This window comes from Ochotona princeps, chromosome 22 (genome assembly GCF_030435755.1).
Source record: "Ochotona princeps isolate mOchPri1 chromosome 22, mOchPri1.hap1, whole genome shotgun sequence".
Lineage (NCBI taxonomy): Eukaryota > Metazoa > Chordata > Mammalia > Lagomorpha > Ochotonidae > Ochotona > Ochotona princeps.
This window is the reverse complement of record NC_080853.1, coordinates 2,576,786-2,598,826: the sequence shown is the minus strand read 5'-3', so window position 1 is coordinate 2,598,826 and position 22,041 is coordinate 2,576,786. Positions and strand designations below refer to the sequence as shown.

At 48.3% G+C, this 22,041-nt stretch overlaps 1 protein-coding gene across 1 annotated transcript in view; it reads left to right on the top strand.

Moving 5' to 3' along the window:
* The window catches only part of RAB22A (RAB22A, member RAS oncogene family), a 35,835-nt gene extending 14,288 nt beyond the window's left edge, over positions 1–21,547 (top strand). The window contains exons 3-7 of the mRNA XM_058679493.1: positions 5,208–5,289; positions 14,841–14,912; positions 15,000–15,106; positions 16,073–16,182; positions 20,968–21,547. Coding sequence (XP_058535476.1) covers positions 5,208–5,289; positions 14,841–14,912; positions 15,000–15,106; positions 16,073–16,182; positions 20,968–21,065 — 469 coding nt within the window. The 3' untranslated portion in view covers positions 21,066–21,547. The remainder of the gene's footprint in view (positions 1–5,207; positions 5,290–14,840; positions 14,913–14,999; positions 15,107–16,072; positions 16,183–20,967) is intronic.
* Positions 21,548–22,041: the final 494 nt, after the last annotated feature.

The following is a 22,041-nucleotide window of genomic DNA, read 5'->3' as shown; positions in this document are numbered from 1 at the left end:
GTTGACATCCCCCGCTCCTCTGATAGCCTTTCATCAGGACCGTCACAGTGTTCTCAGCTTACTCCAGCCTTTATTCCACCTCCCAGACTTGGCATTGCCATCAGCCTGGGAGCTTACCCTTGGCTTTGGCTTTGTGCTTGCATTCTTGGTCCCTTCCTTCCTTGCCTTATATTTGCCTTACAGTGATCTATTCACTTGACCACTTCACCCGCTCTCAGCCTCTGGAGGTCAGGCCAGAACACATGCTTGTTCGCCTGGCCTCGAGTGCTAGCTACAACTCTCACTGGCTTAGTCCTCAGTGGCTTCTCCACAGAGCGGTGGGGAAGAATTTAGACCAAGCTAAGGACCACCTTAAGGGTTCGTGGAGCACACAAGTCTCACTGAGGCACAGCTGGTCCTAGCAGCTGCTTCTCTCACTGATGGCACAGGTTTCACTGTGCGTGATGTGGAAGGGTGTGTATTATGTAAGTCATTCTTGGCAGGCTCAGGAAAAGGGAGGCCAAAATATTTATTTAGATATCTGTGTTAAGTATTTTCCATCCTCTGCTTCATTCCCCAAAAGCCCACAGCAGCTAGAGCTGGGCCAAAGCTAAGCCAGGAGCCAGGAGCACCGTCTGGGAGTCTCCAGTGGGCTGCAGTCACCCAAGTATTTGGGCCCTCATTGAATGCCTTGCCTGGGCCAGCACTCTGACTTTGGCATACAGGTGTTGGCAATTGAGCACCCTGCACAGAACTTTTGGCTTTTTGTGGGTACTCTGATGAGAGAAAGATAGGCCCTTGTGCCCAACTAACACTCACCAAAGTCCTACCAAGTTCCAAACCTTCCTGAAGTCCGTGGGTGTCTCTTTTGAAGGAACTACTCAGCTCAATTTCATGCACTTTTGGCCTTTATATGTCTCAATCTTATTGTATTGTCTGGTGTTCTGTCGACATAATATCACTAAAGATGCAGCTACCATTGTGTGTATGTCATAGTTGGGCTCCTTTGTTGGTGTATGAGCTCAGTGAATTGTTCCTCTTCACAAGGCGCTGAGCACCATGATGGTCACGACAGCATCTCCTCTACTCTTCAGAGCTGAGGGCCACGGGAAGTGGAGGTGTTGGAATAGGATGGCAGAACACACCTGAGTTCCAAGAGTGCTGACAAGTCTGCTGAAGTTAAAGAAAGGCATTCTTGAAACATCTTGTAGCAAGTGTTTTCATTGGAAACACGTACTCTGACCAGAGATCGTGACTACTTGGTGTGCATGAAACTCATATTTTCAGAATGTCATGAAAAATGGAAAAGTATATGAAAGGCATTCTAGCTTTAGGAAATAATGCTGGTAGGGATTTTAGATTAAAGAGGTAATAAGATCTGCCTGGGCAGAGTGAAGAGAGACGGTTTAGTAGTGAAAAATAAGGTTATCAGGCGAGTAAATGGCAGGCTGGAAAATAAAAATGTATCATTGCAATGGCGGGAGTTGTTGCCTGTTTTTCAAGAAGCAAGATATTGAAGTTACTGTACCCCGGCATCATTTAACTGCAGCCTTCCTGGAATGAGCCAGGAATTCGAGGGACAATGGCAGGAAAAATGTAGGAGTCCCACTCCAGGATTAGGGTCCGGTGTGTGGTTAAATTTCAAACGAACAGCAAACTGGATGCAAAGGTCACGGTGCGGGGAATAATTGCAGACTGGTTTGCACTTGGTGGGGAAAGAGACAGCATTTCGAGACTGAGGCTTGGAATTGGGGAAGGCTCTGGGCAGGCTGGAGGAAAGGCCTCACGTGCAGCATGCTGGATGTGAGGTGGTGATGCTGTGTCTGCTTCAGTCAGATCTGGAAGAGTGCTGTCCTCAGAAGGCAAGGCCTGAATTCACTTTGCAGTTTGTCTGGAAGCCTTCAGCCCTAGGGCCAGCCTGGATCTCAGCAGGAGCATTTGGGCAGAACAGCAGGCAGCGCCCTCTCCAAGGGCTGATCCTGAGTGCAGGTGTTAGGGTTTAAGTGCACTGAAAAGTTGTTCAAGTTCTTGCATTGTTACGTGCAGCTAATTCCTGTGACCAAGTCCTCTTTTCAAAATTAGCTTACCACAAGCCAAAATCCCAGATGCTGCAAGGTGCTTAGTAGGTCCTTTATTGCACCTGGGTAGGCATGGGAGCAGGGGTTGAGGGGGAAACTGGAAGGGACATGTCTCCTGCCACGGTGGGAGGAGAGCGGCTTCCAGGGCAGGGAAAGGGACAAGATGGAGGGGACGGGGAGAGCCAGGCAAGAAGGTAAGGGAAGAGTGGGGGGGAAGGAGAAGGGAAGGGCTGTATGAGCTGTGTGCTTGCTCAGGGGACTGGGGACTGAGACGATCCGAGTGGAGACTAGGGGGAGGGGTCAGAGATAGGGGAGTGGGATTCTCAGGTAAGGCATCAGGTTACATCTGTGCACACTGTGGGGAAAAGGAAGCGGGAAGCAGCGCTGGGTCCAAGATGGGATGCTAGAATCACTCCTCACAGCAGGTGTTCCACTCTGCTTAAATGCTGAGAGGAGGAGTTGATTCCCGTCTCAGAAAAATTATCAGAGATTGGAGGGAAAGCCTCCTCCCACCTGGGTTCTGAGGCCAGTTGTGATCCAGCTGCTCACCAATGCCCTGAGAAAGCAGTGCCCAAGTGACTAGGCCCTTGCCAACCATGGGAGACCTAAATAGAGTTCTTGGTTTCAACCTGGCTTGGCCCTGACTTTTGCAGCCACTTGGGGAATGAACCAGTAAGGTCCCTTTCTCTATAACTTGGACTGTCAAAGAAATAAATGAATTTTAAAAATCAGAGATCAGAGATGCCCTTGCTCTAAAGGGACATCATGAGGCCCCCAGCGTAGTGATGATGCTGAATGGAGAAGGGGAAGTCGCAGCCGGTGGTAGTGACCGGCCACATGTTCTTGTGGGACATGTTAACTGGAGAGCTAGCGGGAGTCCTAGGGCTTGTCTCTCTGCTTCATCTGATAAGGCTGCCACAAGCTGGGATCCTAAAAAGAGGAGAGTAAGAAGGGGTTTGGAAAACTCAAAAGGAGATGTAAGGCTGTGGCACAATGGCTGTGTAGACGTGAGAATGTGGTGAGAAGGCCGAGGAGCAGACTCAGCTGACGTGGGGAGAATGTGCCAGCCCATAGAGCGTTTTGATTTCTCTCCAGCCAGCCAGTCAGTCACTGTGGGTAGAGAAGCTGAGGCTTCTATGGGTAATTTGGATGAGACAGACAAGATGGCCAGCAGTGTGAATGAGTGGTGCTGGTGATAAAAGAACTGGAAGAGAGCTTTGGGCCCAAGAAGAGCTCAGGGTGACAGGAAGGAGGCTCAGTGAGGGATGGCTGATAGGATGCCTACGAGCAGAAGTGGGAGTTGAGTTTACTCCTTGAAGATACCTTCACTACATCATAGTTGCCATTTGTCTCCTGACTTGGTGACAGGTCTGTTTTCATCAAAGGAAATGGATTGGCAGATAGGTCGAACTTCAGTGCTTTGAGTGCTGATCCTATAATGAGACATGTCTCTTAATTGAGGAATATTCCTTTCTAAACTGTGTACTTGATACATATTTCTTCTCCTATCCTCTGAGCAGCCAAAGTGGATGTGTCAGAAGTGTGGGCGCTGTAACAGGCTTCTGTTAGAAGCTGTTGTCACTCAGGTGTCACACCACCACCACAGTGTGTTGGGATCACCCATAAGCTTCTAAGACTAATTGCAAAGTCTAAACTAGAACATTTCCTGGAGCAGCCTTTAAGCAATAATAATAATAATAATAATAATAATAATGTCTTGATATGGTGCTTTGCAATTTACAGAGCACTCTCACATACCTCAGCTCATCTTATCTTCATAGTAAACAGTGGTTTTTGAATGCTCAGGTCTTTCCTAAGTGAGAACTCATGTTGCACACATGGCCAGCTGCCAGAGGTTATGATACAATAACTATTCACCCAGTACCATTATGCACAAACCACTTTGTTGAGGACATCCAGGGGTCAGTTTTCAGTAAGTAAACAATCAGTAAGTAGAACCTGCCCAATAACATTGATGTTGTGTCCTAACTCACTTTCCTTTCCTCTTTGCAGCCAGTGTTTGAAAGCTACTTACTGTGTCATCAGTTGGTTTAAATGTTACCAGGAACTCATTGTGTCAGGGTTTTGTGTGTGAAGTTTTTAAACCCAGGGATTGTGATTCTTGTCTGAGCTCAGGAGTCATCAGAAAGTCACTCTATTACCAACTTGCACTCCCTTCAAGATTATTGTTTGAATCTCAAAGAAAAATATTTGAGGATGGCAACGGATCTCAGCCTGCCTGGCTTTGTTGTTCGGACAGTTTGGGGATAGTTCAAGCCTCTCGCTTGGCTCCGCCCCAGGAGGCCCTAGTGCAGAAGATTGGTTGTCTCTGGGTTCCAGGAGCCAGACTTCCTGAGGCTGCCGTTAGATGAGATGAGGCAGAAGATAGACCTGTTAGGGGAACTCTCTGGGACTCTGCCTGGGAGCTGTTCCTTGGAGTTCCCCAAGTGCCCAGGCTGGAGCTCTGCGCCCCATGGCTCCTTGGATCATGCGGGCTTTGAAGTCGTGGAAGATCCTCACCTTCAGAGCCGCATTGTCCAGAGCAGCTGGGACCTTCACATGGGATGCCAGCCCCAGAAAGGCTGGCTGCACCATCTCAGGGCCTGTGGGTGCCACTAAGGAGTCAGTCTAGTCCTTTGCACAGCTCCCTCCTGCAGGCCTTCGCTCCCTTTGGGACCTTCTCACTGCATTAACTTCAGCCTTATACTCACTCTCACATGGCTGTTTATGGGGCTTGGGAGCTGGAGGAGGATAGACCCAGGCAGCCTGGTACTTCATGAGCACACGTTTGCCTGGACACTATTATTTCTAGAGAGGTCCATGAAAGCATCTTTAAGTTCCAGCATCTCTATTCTACACAGGAGGCCAGTGTTAGGATTCCTAAACTGCCTCGTGCAATTTGGAGCTGAGGCCTTCCCGAGGCATAGAAGGGCAGATCTCCCTTCTCTGTCAGGCAGGTGTGCGTAAGGCTTCGTCACTGGGACAGACTGCACAGTCAGCGTCTCAGCAATCCGTTGAGCTCCAGAGAGGGGCCGGTCACGAGCGGGTGTGCTGCTGAGAGCAGATGTTAAGGCTAAATGGTGTGCCCAGCTGCGGCTGGAGGCAGGCTGTCCATGACTGTGTTCTGATCACTTAGGTCTCTCTTTGTAGGGCATCTTTCATGACCAAGACTGTCCAGTACCAAAGTGAGCTGCACAAATTCCTAATCTGGGACACAGCAGGACAAGAACGAGTAAGTCACTCTTTAATTTACTATGTGTTTTTCTGAGGCCCAAATTAAAGCCCCAACTAAACTGTCAGCATCCCTGTCGTCTCATGTCAGGCACTTCTCTGTGCACCAGGGACACATTTACTTCCATTTGCACAGGCCAGCCTGTTTCTTGTCAATTAGAGCTGCATTGTCCATTAGTGGAGAAAGCGATAATGGGCTCTGAGGGCGTCTTTATACTTTTCAGTGTCTTAAAGCAAATGCTGACTGACAGACCTGATAAACTGCTCTCAGAGCGTAGCGTGTGATTCAGGCCTGTCCTCCAGTGCAGATATAAAAGAATCAGCAGTACAGTTAGAGTCCACACAGCTCATTTATAGCTGCCTTTTTAAAAGCTACAGAGGGAACTTTATAGCAAATAAGCTTGGAGATTTAAGTGAAGCAGGTAGCTAATGCTTAGTCCTGCAGTGGGTACTTAATAAATGCTTGGTGATAAACATTGGCCACGATGGTTTTCTGCTATGGAAGGGTCTGAGCCAGTGAGGAGCCTGCCTGAGCAGTACAGGGCCAGGGCGGACAGGAGGCAGCCTTCCCAAGGCACAGACTCGTGCCCATGGCATTCCCCACTTCCGGGGCCCAGGTGGAGGGGCGGGGACAGGAGGCAGCCTTCCCAAGGCACAGACTTGTGTCCATGGCATCCTCTGCTTCCAGGGCCTAGGTGGGGGAGAGGGGATATGAGGCAGCCTTCCCAAAGGCACAGACTTGTGCCGTGACATCACCCACTCCTGGAGCCTAGGTCCCTTTTCCCTGCTGAGTTGTCTCCAGCGGCCACTCTGTTATTCAGCAGCTGTTTAATTTTGTTTTTAAACAGTGCCATCAAAAATAATGATTGGTGCACAATGCTACCTTATTTATTTTTATTAAAAAGACAAATTTACAAAGAGAAGGAGAAACAGAGAAAGATCTTCCATCCACTGATTCACTCCCCAAGTGGCCACAGTGGCCACTGATCTGGTCCACAACTAGGAGTCAGGAGTTTCTTCTGGCTCTCTCAAATGAGTGAAGGGTCCCAAGGCTTTGTGCCATTCTCCGCTGCTTTCCCAGGCCACAAACAGGGAGCTGGATGGGAAGTGGAGCATTCAGGACACGAACCAGCATGGGATCCAGGTGCCACTAGGCTACCACGACAGGTCCAGTGGTATCTTCTTACAAGTATCCCAAAAGTTGTCAGGAGAGGGAAGTCTGCCAACGCAGCCTTACCTGGGAATGAAAGGGGAGTCTGCCGTTGCAGCCTTATCTGGGACGGGACAGGGGATCTGCCATGACAGCCTCAATGGGACAGGATAGAAACACAAGTCATGGCAGACAGAGTAAAGCGGCACAGCGTGACTGCCCTCCAGGGTGGAGGCACTGCATGTGTGTGTGAATTCATTATCTTCAGTTTTTTTTTTAAGATTTATTTATTTTTATTACAAAGTCAGATATACAGAGAGGAGGAGAGACAGAGAGGAAGATCTTCCATCCGATGATTCACTCCCCAAGTGAGCCGCAACGGCCGGTGCTGCGCCGATCCGAAGCCGGGAACCAGGAACCTCTTCCATGTCTCCTGCACGGGTGCAGGGTTCCAAGGCTTTGGGCCGTCCTCGACTGCCTTCCCAGGCCACAAGCAGGGAGCTGGTTGGGAAGTGGAGCTGCCGGGATTAGAACTGGCGCCCATATGGGATCCCGGGGGCGTTCAAGGCAAGGATTTGAGCCGCTAGGCCACGCCGCCGAGCCTGATTATCTTCAGTTTACTTTGACTTGTTCTGTTTTTGATGCTGGATTTCACGCTCCTGTCCAGTGGCTCATCTGAGATGCATTGGCAGTGTTCCTTCCCCTGCTCTGCTCTGCTGTACATGCATAGTGCAGCGCCTTTGCTAGCCAGCATTCCTACTAGGGAGTGGCCCTCAGCTGAATCCCGTTAAAACTAACTGTGGCTCTTCCTGCTAGTACCCTGTATATCCCAGTACGAGATCTCATGTTTCTGTTCCCAGCTCACAATATGTGATGATACAGCAAAGTTCTCAGCTAAAGAATCCCACTGGGGTAGGCTTGTGTTGCAGTAGCTAAGATCCTGCATGTAACACTAGTATTTGCATGTGGAAGTTCCTAGTTCAAGTCCTAACTCCACTTCTGATCCAGTATCCTGCTATGCACATCCTGGAAGCAGCAGGTGACGGCTCAGCTGCACGTTCCCTGCCACCCATCAGATCTGGGCTGAGTGCCTGGGTTCTGGTTTCAGCCTTCCTCTGCCCTGACTTAGGCATTAGGGAAGCAAAGCAGCAGACAGAAGATTTTTTTTTCTCATTCACTCTTGCTCTTTCTCTTTTTGTCTTTCAAATTAAAAAGAAAATAAATAAATTTTTAAAAAAATCATCCTGCAGGGCCAGCACATGGCACAGGCAGGTTAAGCTACCAGCTGTGATAGCAGCATCTCCAGTGAACTCCAGTTCATGTCCTCGCTGCCTCTCTTCTGATCCAGCTCCCTGCTGACATGCCTAAGAAAGCAATGAAAGACGACACAAGTCCTTGGGCTCCTGCCACCCATGTGACAGACCCAGATGGACTCCCAGGCATCTAGATTTGGCCTTATCCAACCTTAACCAATGTGGCAATGTTGGGAATGAACCACCAGGTGGAACATCTCTTTCTATTTCTCCCCTCTCTCTCTGTAACTCCGCCTTTCAAATAAATAAGTAACTCATAAATAATGCAGGTGACTTTGACCCACGCCTGTCCTGATGTCCTCAGTGGTGATGACATCTCCATTTTCTGGAATGTGAGAGACTAGCAGGGGAGTAAGCCTTGTGACAGCACAGTCCCTGCTTTGCCTGCCCGCTCTTACCCCCTTCATGGGCTTTTCTGTGGGAACAGTGGTTGGGATTGAAAGCCGCCTTTATCCCTGAAATACTGCCATGCAGCTAGAGTGCAAAGGTCCTGCTGCAGGCCAGGGCCACTGCACTGATCAGGAGGCCAGTGCTGGGAGACAGCCAGGAGAGACCTTGCCCCTGGTAGGCGCACGCTCCAGGCGACTTGTTCCTGGACAGGAACACATGCTTAGAGCTACTGGATCATAGGGCCAAAGAAGAAAAGATAAACATGGGACAGCTTCAGAAATGATTGGAAATGTGAAATCACACAGAGCACATCTGTGAGCCAGCTGCCCACTTGTCCCGGGCACAAGGACTGCCCACCTGTCCCAGGCAAGAGCTTCAAGGTGCTGGCAGCACCAGCCAAGGCCTGAGTCCGTCATGTCTGCTTGCCCGCCTATTGTCAGTACCAAATTGCTCCCCCACGTGTCATTATTGTTTCATCTTTTGCCTTCAAAACCCTCTTCTGAGATCGCCTAGTTGGTAGTAGCTTTTGCTAACTCTTCCTGGTGGTCTCAGACCGGGAGCCCCAATGTCCCCACTCATATCATGAGACCAAAGCTGGACATGGTCGGAGTCCTCCCTCAGCTGTAGCTCTTCCTGCTGCTCTCTGACCTCAGTCCATCTGAGACACGCTAGTTTCTTTCCACGTCCCTGTCACCTGATTGTTCCTTCAGAATTGTAAGCAGCCTCCCTGCTTCCCTTAACTCAGCCCTGACCCATGGTGTTTCTCATGGGGCACAGAAGAAAACACCCATCAGAGCCTCTTATCGCCCCCCCCCGGCCCCCTGCAGTAACTGCCTGGAAGCCGTGTTCTGGACAGAGGCGTCTGCTGAGCTCCCCCCGCCGCCTGCCCTGGTCTGCACCTCTCTGTGCCCTCTTGGCCCACCCTCCCACTGCCCGCTGAGTCCCAGCCCTCAACTGCCATTCAGCCCCTTCACACTTCCTGCCTCTGGACCTTCACACCTGCTCGTCCTTCTCCCTGGAAGGCTTTTCTGTCCACTTGAAACATGACCAGCAGCTCATTACCAACCGTTGCGTCTCAGGTTAAATGTCACTCTGAAACTTTTCCCAGTGCCCAGGACCTTAGCAGTGGCCACAGCTCCTTCTCCATCACTGTCCTTTGTGGTCTCTCTCGGACAGTCCCATCCCGAGTTGTAATTAGGCTCTCTGCCTATTCTCCCTTCGTGATGGTCTCTCCCACCAGGCTGTAAACTGTCAACATTGAGACCACAGTGGGGAGAATCCCAGTTCCTATGAAATTACAACACAATGTAATTAATGAATAAATTTAATAAAAAAAAAATTTTAAAAACCATTGAGACCACAGTGGTTACTACTGCATTTGCAGGATCTAGCACATCAGTGGCCGCCACTCGGTACTCCTTCACTAGTTGGATGAGTCAGCAGCAATCTCTGCACTTCCATTGTAGCCTGCACAGTCTTGGTCCCCATCATAGGACCATCGTTTTCCCCAGCCTTGTCTGCCTTCCGTTGGCCTGTCTTTTCTGTGGGACAGGAACCCTCTTCATGTCTCTGCTCTCAGCCCCAGGCAAAGGGTGTTGATGCCAGAGAATGTATGTCAGCTGATTGCCAGCCATAGCTGGGCAAAGATAAAGACAGATCCTCTTTCTGCTTTTATCATGTGAGTATGCAAGCCTCAAGTTGTCAGTTTGTGCTTTTACATGTTTATTATTTAGTTCTCTGTAGTTATAAGGTTCATTAGGGAACCAGAGTCATCATATTTTAAAGTGAAAGTCCTTTCTGATGAACTGATTGTTCAGATCTCCTCCCCATTTGACCCTAACATCTTTTGCCACAGTTTTTTCCCCCAAGATGTTTATTTAAAATGCAGAATTAGAGAAAGACAGTGTTTTGTTCCTGGCCATCTGCTGTTTCACTCCCCAAATGGCCGTAGAGCCAGGCCGCAGTCAGGAGCCAGGAGCTCCCTCCAAGGCTGTCACGTGGGTGTAGGGGCCCGAAGGCTCGGGCTGTCCTCCACTGGCTTCCTAGGCACACTGTCAAGGAGCTGGATTGGAAGCGGAGCAGCTAGGGCTCTAGCCAGCTCCCTTTAGGGTGCCGGCATCACAGGCAGCACCTCAGGATGCTGACACATGATTGTCTTCTTCTGGTCTTGTTGCCACTGGTTGCAAAGTAATTTCATTAAGTTGATAAGTTATTTTGGAGAATTTCTCAAATACATGTGAAGTTCTTGACCATAGGTAGGGATCTTGTAAAACTAAATGAAGAGAAAAATACCAAGGTAATGATAAAAATGGCTCACAAAATAGAGGTTTGTGTTTCCAAGGGTTAAGGGAGTCCGAGGAAAATTGATGGAGCTCTCAAATATTTTTTGTAAAAATTATTGTTTTGATAATAGGACTCTGAGAGTTAAATATAAAGTGAAGGATATTGCATTGTGTTTGTGTATAGTTTTATCAGAAAAATCATTCAAGTTATCAATCAACTTTGATTCAGTGTTCAACCAGAAAATTGGCTCCTGACTGTAATAATAAACCTGAGTGTTTTCAAATGCCTAGTAAAATGAAACTTGTCTGCATGATTTACATTCCTGTTCTCAGGAGAGAGCCTTTGTGGGACCTTTGTGTCTCTACTATTTGCTATCCTGAATAAATTCATTTCACTGTTTTCTATCAATTATCCTTCCCTAGCTAAGATTCCTGTGGTAGTACTGAGACACAGCACAGACATCAGCAGGCACCATCAGTCGGTACAGCAAAACTGCCCAACTGCTTGCCGTATTCCTGTGTGATTGTATAAAAGAAAGCTCTCGGAGTGGGCATGTAGCACAGCAGTTGAGACAGCCACATCCCATGTCAGAATGCCTGGCTTAGGCCTCATCTCCACTTAGAATCCAGCTGCCTACTGGCACGCATCGTGGGAGACAACAGCCAAAACAAGGGAGACCCAGATGAGGTCTAAGCTTCCAACCCATTATGACTGTTGAGGTCATTTGGGAACAAAACAGCAGGCCAGAAAATCTGTCTCTTTATGTCTGTCTGCCTTTCAAAATACAGATTTTTAAAAACAAAAACCCTCTCAGGCTTCTCAACTTGCATCTCAAACTCAGTGAAAATCCTACATCTTCATTAGTCTCCTGCTGTCCAGTGAGCTACGATCAGAACAATTGCACATCCAGGAGGAAGTAGAATAGAATACAGCAGTGAGTTTAGGATTTGCAGATGTAGAATTTAAGACACTTGTTTGAGATGGTAGAAGTTGTATTAGAAATACATTGTTTTGGCAAGATCTGCCTCCCCAAGTGCACAGGAGCAGGGTTCAGAACCCCCTGCTCCAGCCCTATGCTGGTGGTCTAATCGCCACCTCTGGGAGCTGACCCTGGTGAGACGTCTTCAGGTCTGGGGCCTGGCCTGGGCAGGCACTTCTCCCTAGGAGGCTACTTCCAAAAGTCAGGAGGGCTTCTCACACACCTGTGGTCATCCTGTGCACTCTGTGGTTGTCAAGTCCGCCAGCAGCCAGCCCCTGCAGCCATCATTCTTGAACAGCAAACCTCTAACTGTACACCAGAATAACCTTCTCCCCAGGAGACTTCCCCTAGGTGTATGTGTATATATTTATTTATTTTTATTTATGTTTATATTTATATTTTTTAAAGATGATTAATACTAGTAGCAGAGGGAAAATCTCACCAGAACACAAACTGATGAAGAGTCAGATGCAAGTATTAAAACAGAAAATTGTAACACCAAAGACGAGCAGTTCACTGGATGCCTGATAAACTCGTTGGGGGAGCAGAGAGCAACTGGCAGAGCAGGAGCAAAGCCTCGCTGTCTCAGAAAGAAATGGAGCCGACGGTGTCAGTCATGACTTGGAAAAGCAGGTAGTGGGGATCTAAAACATAACTGAAAGATTGGGTAAAATAAATTGCAAATCCATAAAGGTTAGCAAACCTACCAATCTAAAGAACACCACATTGATGCCTCATCAGATGCTGATACCAAACAGGAAGAGAAAGTCTTAAAACCTCCAGAGTGAAGAGCACATGGTCCACAGGGGAACACTGAGGCGAGTTCTGCCTGACTCCTCAGGGAAAGTCTGGGAGCCGGGATTCAGGAGAGTTTGTTTCAAGTGCTGAAAGCTAGACCCTGTCAGGCTATGAAAAGCATCTTTCTGATATGAAATCGAAGTAAGGATATTTTCAGAAAAGCAAAACAGAATGCAGCAGCAACGTCCCCTGAGAACTGTGCAGACTAAAGGGAAATGACACGATATGGCAACTCACATCCAAGGGGAGAGGTATGATCTCTGAACATAGGGTGGCCCCCCCTTTTTCTGCTATGTTGCTTTAAAGGAACTGGCTGTTTAATTCAAAAAGTACATCAAATTGCACTGTTTATAGTGCGTATAGATTTAAAATGTTTGACAATAGCAGCATAGAGGAAGGGGCATAAAGGGAATTCTTTCTAGACCCTGATATTTTACATGAAGTGGCTTGTGTTAAACTATTAGACTGTGGGAAATGTGTATTGTTGTTACATGGCAACCACTTAAACAGTAATACGAGAAATTACAGCTACAAAGCTAATAGATGAATTAATATTTAAATACTAAAAAATGTTGCAAAAGGGGAGGAAAGGAAGAATTTAGATATCAGTATGTACATTAAATATAAAGGAATGGAATATTCCACTTGGAAGACAGAGGTCATCAGCTTGGACAGAAAGCTGATCCCAACAGTGTATTGGTTAAACACGGGTAATGTAGCAAGACAAAGGCTGGAAACAAGGACTCGCAAGGGATGCGCTGTGCAGATCACAAGCGTGTGATGAGGCAGTGTTGGTCATAAAAATGTGGGGACAGGTTATATCAAGGTCACAGAGAAGTACGAGCCAACTTTCTGCCTGCCTTGGTGGCTGGTGCTTATGGGCGTACAGGTTGTGCTTTTCTCTGTGTGGCTTTGACCTTGCACATTGGTGTTACGAGAAAGCAGATGCGGTGGAGAACCTTGTCAGCATAACTGCGTGGAAAGGAGAACTCGTGCCCGTCGTGCCAGCTGTATGCTCCTGACTTGTGGAAATGAATTCAGCACATTATGTCTTTTTTATCTAATAAGGTTGCTTCCTTTTCTACAGCGCTTTCTTGCTTACAACCTCTGTTTTCTTCTAAAACCAAACAGATCATTTTATTGGAAATCAGCAGGCTCTCACTGCAGAGGCAGGCAGTTTTCTCAGAAAGCCTAATAAACCTTTCTGTGTGGGGGTCTAGCGTGTGGTCTGACTGCCCCCACACTTATCCAGCTCTCATTCAGGCAATCACCAGTTCTTGGTTACCCACAGCGTGCCAGGTGCTAAGCCCTGAGATCAAAGTGTGCATTAAATAGACAAGCTGTCTTCTATTCAGCAGTCATCATTTTACTTTTGTTCTGAAAAACCAAGTTACTAGGGGAGCTTAGAGCCAAAAGATTAGTAAACTTGTTGGATAAGAAGTTCCAAAACATGGGCCCAGCACAGTAGCCTAGTGGCTAAAGTCCTTGCCTTGCACGCGTCAGGATCCCATGTGGGCGCTGGTTCTAATCCCAGCTGCTCCACTTTCCATCTAACTTCCTGCTTGTGGCCTGGGAGAACAGTCAAGGGCGACCCAAAGCCTTGGGACCCTGGGCCGGCTGGCACTGAAGACCCAAGAGGGGGCTCCTGGCTTTGGATTGACTCAGCTCTGGCCATTGCAACCACTTGGGGGAGTGAACCAGCAGACGGAAGATCTTTCTTTCTGTGTCTCCTTCTCTCTGTATATCTGCCTTTCCAATAAAAATAAATAAATCTTAAATTCACAAAACACACAGTGTTTGTGAATTGCATAACTATACCAGTTGTCTTCTGGTGATGACAAGCCTTACTGCCTGTGCTTGGCCGTGGAAGCGGAGCAGGACTTGTAGGGTCCAGGTGTGAGTCAGACTGCATGCAGGCATCTGGTTTAAGATGCTCACACTAGGTCATCTCCCAGGAACTCAAGATAAATGACCCACCTGGCTATTTAAACAGTTCTCCCTCTCTCTGTTCTTCCCTGTGTTGTGTGTAGTGGGGCAGGGGACAGCAGGTGACAGTAGGATAAAGCTGACAAGGAGTTAAACCCATGTAAATGAAATGAGAGACTTGCCTGGCCTTTGGAGATGGCCACACGTATGGTGATAATCGCAGCATCAGGTTGCAAGCTCGTCCGAGTGGGCAATGCAGACGCTCACTCCAGGGGGACCGTCGGCATCGCCATTCCAGCCCTCTCTGTGACATCTAAATGCAGCCACTCCTCGGAGAACCACTTATAGCATCATTTGTATCTCCTTGGTAGTTTGGGAAGCCAAAGTTTAAAGAACTATTGAACAAATGAATTTAGGAATTATAACATTGAGTTCAATTAAAAAGCCTTTTTAGCTGAAACAGTTGTTTATAGCACCATATTTAATTCCTATAAAACTGTATTCTAAACTATCTTCCACGAGACATTTCAGTGTTACATTAAAAGTTGTTGCCTTTGGTGATTACTGGTTCATTTGCTTTAAAGCATCATGTCATCATCTTTGGCTTAACAGAAAGATTACCTTTTGTGCCTGGATAATGGGCTGAAAAAGCCTAGTAAAAATCGCATATTTAACCAGTTTCCCCAATTCTGTTTTTTATTTTCCCTCTACAGTTCCGTGCCTTAGCGCCAATGTACTATCGAGGGTCGGCCGCAGCCATAATCGTGTACGATATCACGAAGGAAGTAAGACCAAGTGCAGTTGTCTTTGGGCTGTTTGCAAAGTGTTCTTTGAGTTGCTCAGGTCTGCAGCTGTTCTGCTCTGTGTTACAGGAGACATTTTCTACATTAAAGAATTGGGTGAAAGAGCTCCGGCAGCATGGGCCGCCTAATATTGTAGTTGCCATTGCAGGAAATAAGTGTGATCTTATCGATGTGAGGTAAGTTATTAGAACACGAGATTGCCGTGCCGATGTGTGTTCCTTTTCTTAATGAATAATATCCACCATCAGCCTCGCTTTTATTTTATCTCTGACATTGAAAAATTTCTTTTGTCACATGCTTGCCATCCTGAAGTTTCAAACTAAAATTGAGATTCTGAGTATTTGGAGTTAATTATATTATTTATGTAGACAGGTGTGTAATTTACTTAAACATTGGTTGCATCGCACTTGACATTATCTGAAATCAGTGCGGCTCCGGGCTCCCATGACATAGAATACTTGAATACACCTACCACATTTGTTGGCAGTTTGTCTGTGTCGCTTGCATGATTCCCAAGGCCAGGGCTGTGTGGATTTTTGGTTTGTTTTTTTGGTTTGGAGGGGAAGGGGAGCACTTGCCTTTCCTGGCTTTCCATTGGCTTAGCTGCATTGCTGCTGGTTCTGAGTTTTGAGGTGTTGTTTTAAAGATTTATCTATTTTATTACAGTCAGATATACAGAGAGGAGGAGAGACAGAGAGGAAGATCTTCCCTCCGATGATTCACTCCCCAAGTGAGCCGCAACGGCCGGTGCACGCCGATCCGAAGCCGGGAACCAGGAACCCCCTCCGGGTCTCCCACGTGGGTGCAGGGTCCCAAAGCTTTGGGCTGTCCTTGACTGCTTTCCCAGGCCACAAGCAGGGAGCTGGATGGGAAGTGGAGCTGCCGGGACCAGAACCGGTGCCCACATGGGATCCTGGCACGCCCAAGGCGAGGACTTTTAGCCGCTAGGCCACGCCGCCGGGCCCTTGAGGTGTTGTTTTTTAACCAAAGAAGGGATGCCCTGGGAAACCATGTGGTCAGGGCTGCAGCCATTGCCGTGCTGGTCATCCCGGGTCAGTACACACCTGATCAGTGCTAGAGGGGTGGGGTAACATGAAGACCGTTTTGGGTATGCTTGCTGACTTGCAGTGTTTGCCTTCCAGAGAAGTCCTGGAGAGAGACGCTAAGGACTACGCTGACTCCATTCATGCAATTTTTGTAGAGACCAGCGCGAAAGATGCAATAAACATCAATGAGCTCTTCATAGAGATAAGTGAGTATCTGTGTGCCTTACGAGTTGAAATAGAATCCTGTTCCTGGCGAGAACTCCCGCCTTGCTCAGACTAGTCTGGTCTCTGATAATACCCTCAGTGAACATCAGAGTAACAGCCGCTTTCATATCATCTTGTAATTGCTAGAGAGCTGCTGCCTGATGACTGTAGCCCTTCCAGAAAGATTGTTGCTATGGCATAAATAATGCTCGGGGTATTGAGGACTTGGAAGCCATGATCTCTCCCGCTTTGTCTATTTAAATGCTTGAATTAGTTGTTCAAGGTCATTGAAAACGAACAAAATAAATAGAGGGAAATGAAATGCAGGTGTAATTTCACTGAAACAAAAACCTGGACAAGTTAATAGCAGGAGAATGAGAATGAAAGGTAAGCCCTCTCCTGTCCACGCTCCTCTTCCCGCAGCGTGAGGAGGATGGCGCTGTTGGGGTCCAGTCTGCTGCAGACTCTCTGCTTACTCGTTTCATTCAGACTCGTCAGAATGTTTATTTGGAGCTGTCCCAGGCCCAGGGGAGTGGCACGCAGAGGGGAGACACAGCCCTCGCCCTCCTCCAGCGTACGTTCTGTGGAGAGGTGGACCCTGAGCGCCGGATGCGCGGGGTCATTGCGGAGAGCAGCAAGTGATGCAGAGGACCTGCTCAGGGGAGGACTAGAGAAGGAATGTGTGCAGCTGTTCCGGAGGTGATCTTGGAACCAAGGTCTGGAGAAACAGGCCTTGCTGAAGGGTGTGGATCCCCATAAACTGAACAGGGCCACCAGCCTAGAGCACAGCACTTTGAGAATGTTGCCATCCCAGGAGCTTCGAGCTGGCAGGAGGGGCACGAACTTGAGTGCCTGCCAGGCACAGGTGGTCTTGGGAAGACTAGGCTCTCGAAACACTTGGGACCCTCACAGACAACAGATTGGGCCCAGTGACTGCAGCTGGAGTTAACAGCGGAATGCAGACCCCTGACCCACCAGGCTTGTTCTTGTTGTGATAGCATTTATTCAGAGAAACCAGAACTGTGGATTTTTATATAGCATATCGCATTGTTGGGATCTGACCGCTGGAGTACTCTGCTGTGTGGCTCACCCTAGGCCAGCCCCTTCACTTCAGTGTTGGAAGGTGGTGATATTTCTGTTGAGCTCATTAGAAACAGTAGGTTCCCAGAAGCTACCTATGGCCAGTCAGAGCATTTTCACAGTTGAATCGGAATGGCCTAGTGTGTGATGTTATATGTTAGAATTTTATCACGATTTTTTAAAGTGTTCTTTTTTTTTTTTTAATTATTTATTATTTAACTTCAGTAATTACATTGTATTATGTGACACAATTACATAGATACTTGGGTAAAGTGTTCTTTATAATAGTATTAAAAACAGGAAGACAGTAAACTATACCAACAGAAAATTCTTATGTAAAAATGAGTGTGTATGGACTCATTTTAGCTGAAGAACAAAAAAATAGATACGTGCCTTGGAGTGAGTGTTGTGGCGCTGTGGGTGAAGTCTCTGCGTCTGACGCCAGCATCTGCCCCCCACGAGGGCCAGTTCAAGTCCTGGCTGCTCGACTTCTGATGGAGCTCCCTGCGATGCTCCTGGGAGTGCCTAGTGCTCGGGCCTCTGCACCCCAAAGGGTGACCCGGATGGAGCTCCTGGTTCCTAGCCAGGGCCTGGGCCTGCCCATTGCATAGTGAACCAGCAGATTCTCTTTCTGCCGTGTGTGTGTGTGTGTGTGTGTGTGTGTGTGTGTCTGACTCCCCAGGAGCTCCGGGCCGCCCCGTCGGGGTGTGTGTGTGTGTGTGTGTGTGTGTGTGTCTTTCTCTCTGTCTCTCTGCCTTTCAAATAAAGTAAATCTTTATATACTCCTAAGATTAAAAGATTTGGGAGACATAAGTAGTGTTTCTTCGCTGGGTCTGGTCGTGAGCACAGTACTGGACATCCAGACCTCGCTGAGGGCAAGAGACAGAAAGTGCACATTCCCCAGGACAAAGCTCACTGACCTCTGCCTGCTGCGGCTGCACTCCCACTGGAGCAGTCACTGCTCCCCCAGGGCCCATCAGCCCGGCCCCTCCCTCTGCCTGTTGTTTTTTCCTGGGGTGGGCTTGTGTATATTTTGTACTTTAAAAAAAAACTATACTCCCCTCTAATGGGAAAGAAAACATCATGTCAGAATGACTTCAACACATATCACATGTGTGAAAGCTATGTGAGCCTGCCTTTATTTATTTATTTTAATTCTTTCTTTATCAGCGAGACGGGCGGGCTAAAGAGAGAACTGTTCGCTGCGGGGCCCCTCTGTTTGCCTGTCATAGCCAGGAGCCAGTTCTTCAGCTTTGGTTTCCCACACCAGTGCCAAGAACCCAGCTGCTTGAGCCGTCTCCTGCTGCCTGGCAGGATCTGCACTAACAGGAAGCCGAAGGGAGGAGTCACAGCCAGGGCCTGAAGCCAGGCACTGCAGTGTGGGGCACAGGTGTCCTCACCAGGCCAGAAGGCCACCTCCTCTGCTTGCTGTTTTTGAAAACATGTTCTATCTGCCCTTATGCACCTGGCTTCTTCTGCTCTGAGTTGCGTTTTCAGGTCACCTGTCAGGTTGAGGGCAGCTGTAAATGAGGTGCCCTCGTGGCCAGTGTATGTGTGTCCACAGCCGCGTCTGAGATGGGGAGGGGGTGCAAGAAGAGCTGTGGTGATGGTCCCTTCTGCTCTTGATGGCATTTAGGCAGTTGTTTCCGATTGAGAGCCGTTAACAGGCAGGACTGTGCACATTCTGGTCATAGCCTTTGGTGGACATCTGTATGGGAGTTGGTTAGGGACATTCCTGCCCAGAGGCAGACTCGCGGTGTCACTGAGTATGCATGTGTGTGAGCCAGCTCCGCTGCGGCAGGTTCCATAGGGCTGGTCGCAGCAGTGGCTCCCACACCGTGGTGCAGGAGAATTCAGTCCCTGCCTGTCTCCGGGGCAGGCTAGGCGTGGGCCGCGTTTCTGTGGCAGCCAAGGCAGTCGCACACCTTTCCGGGTGCTTACCTGTGTCTCCACGATTTCTGGATACTTTCCTGTTAAAGTGCCTGTGAAGTGTTGAACCTGCTTGCCTTGGGGGTTACTCACCTTCTTCGTGTTGGGTAGTTCTCTGTTGGGACGTGAGTCCCATGTTAAATATGGGTATTGGGTATTCATGCATATTATGCTCTGTAGCTTGACTCCCATCTCAGTCAATTCCTCAGTGAAGGTTTAATGTTAGCATAATGTGTTCGTCCTCATTCTCTTTGATGGTTAGCATAAAGGGTTTTGGTTGCTCTTTAAGAAATCTTGGCCAAGTCACAAAAATGTTTTTCTCTGCTTTCTTTTAAAAATACTGTTCGTTTTAAAATTGGTTACACGTCCTAGCCTGCCAGTGCCTCAGAGATAACAGCTGTATTTCAATATGCTGCTGTGGAAAAGTCCAGAACGACAAGCAGCTCTGCGATAAACTTGTCATCTTTCCTCACGAGTCAGCTGTCAGCCTCTGAGGAGCAGCCGTGCTCCGTTCTGGGGAGCCCAGGGATCGTGTGCACCTGCACAGGCTGCCTGAGTGGGCACTGAGAGCTGGCAGCCATTTTGGCATGGTCAGTGTCAGGTATCCATGCCCTCCATGTGTTTACAGAAGAGCTCTGTGCCACATCGATATGGAAACCCTAGACAGAGGCAAGTCCCTGCCCTGCCAGAGCCGGGTTGACTGTGTGCCTCTGGGATCCTGCCTCAGATCCTGTGGTGTCTGAGGTGCTGGGGCAGAGGGCGTGGGAGGGCAGCAGGAGAGCCTGTGGCAAGAGGGGCCCTTGAGTCGTCAGCCAGGGAGGTGGACAGTTGATGAAGATTTCTCTCAAAATTGGCATTATGCTTTGCTGAGCAGTAAAGTGAAACCTGTTCATTGTCATGCATTGTTGGTGGGAGAATAAAGTGGCAGAGTGTCCTCAGGGAGCAATTTGGCAGCATCTGTCAAAAGTGAAATTGCATGTCCTCCTTGCATGTGTGCCAGGTAGCCATGGAAGTGCACACGTGGCTCAGAGCCTAGGAGCAGCAGTCCGTGACCCCGCTCCTTGACTGCATGTGTTCATCCTCCACTGTGCAGTTGCTCTCAGTATCCATCAATAAAGGAGTGGTTAAATAAATTACAGTATATCTACATCGGATGGCATTTTCGAGCTACGAAACAGCAAGCAGCTGCATGTGCTGTGATGGTGCAGTGCCCAAGGCACACGAAGTGACGCCAGCAGGCAGGGTAAGAGGGCGTGCCGCCTGCCTGCAGGGGGAAGTGGGCGGGCTGGAGGCCCCTACGGATGATCCGGTGCCATCCTGAGCTGTGTATCAGTTACTTCAAATATTCTCAGCATGGAATTTTTTTTTTTTAATTAAAAAGCTTGGGCCACACAGAATAGGGTGTCCATGTTTGGATTCTGAGACACAAACAACAGCATGGGAGAACCGTTACCTCTGACAGTGCTCTGAAGTCAGTTGCGGTGTGGCGTGTTGTTCATTGCCACAGATAGCCCTGGTGGATGCTCGTGTAGGCTACCAGCACTTAGGGAGGTCGGGAAAGAGGTAGACAAGCTCTCTACAGGGTCCTTGCAGTGTTTCTATGTGAACTTAAAATTACTTCAAAGTGAAAAATTAGGTTTTCTTTGTAAAAAAAACTTACATGAAACCTGTCAAATTGCATCTGAAAAATTATTGGATGAGAACAAAAAGATTTGAAAAATTAAAGTTCGTTTCTTCCTGCCTCCACCACCAAACCCCCCCCACCCATTTTGGTTTAGGTCGAAGAATTCCCTCCAGTGACACGAACCCGACACCCGGCAGCAAGGGCTTCAAATTGCGCAGGCAGCCCTCGGAGCCCAGGCGCAGCTGCTGTTGACTGCAGGGGCCGCTCCGACTTGAGGATGAAGTGCGTGGTCCTGCAAGTTCACAGGCTTGGGGGACCCCTGCCCCAGTTTTCATCTGGTCGGATGCACAGACGTGGAGCAGCTGTGTTATGTGAGAAGACCTCAACAGCAGCGTGCAGGCTGTGGACCTGGGGGCCACGAAGGCCTGCTGTGTACAGAGAGAACGCACCGTTGGCTTTTGACCTCGCTGACAAGGAGCATATAATTATATGGATGTAGGATTAAATTGTTGAGTAGTTTTGTAATCAAGATTTTTATGTAACATTTGTAAAGGGAAAATTAGCACTTTTCAAGGTTCTTGAGGGAAAAAGAGACCTGGTGGAGATTGTAATCCCCTTATGTTTCCCATTACCACTGCTAGAAGGAGTTGTGCCATTCAAAATGTGGGTAGGATATGGTAAGTGGAGGGATGGCAGTTATTATTTGAAGCTAAAATGGGTTATTTATAAAATGGCTGGAAACAATTTCATCCCTCCCGTCTCTGAAGTACTTCTTACTGACCGTGGGAGGCTCCGAACCCCACGGTGAATCAGCTGCACTCGGCGCGTGCCTCACTCGGCCCGTGTGTGCTGCTGACCCAGCATGCCGGTGCCACCTTAGAGACAAGGTGTCATACCGAGGTAGTAGGGCTAAGCTTTCTGGAGTAGATAAAGTGATATGTGTTCTGAAATGCCTACCAGTAAGAGTAAAGACAGGGGTGTAAATGCTGTCGATTTTTTTATTTAATGCAAGTATTTTGGTGGGTAAACAGCTCTCTTGCTTAGCATATGTAAAGTTGTAGTCTATATTTATGAGACCGTTGCTTACAGGTGAGAAATTATGTAAATACATTAATAAATTCTGAGTTTCATTGAGCCCTCCATTTAGTCTTGCCCCCAGTGTCACATGTGCCCAACCATTTTCCATCCTGCCCGTGGGAGACACTGCGACACCATGGGTGGGGTGCCG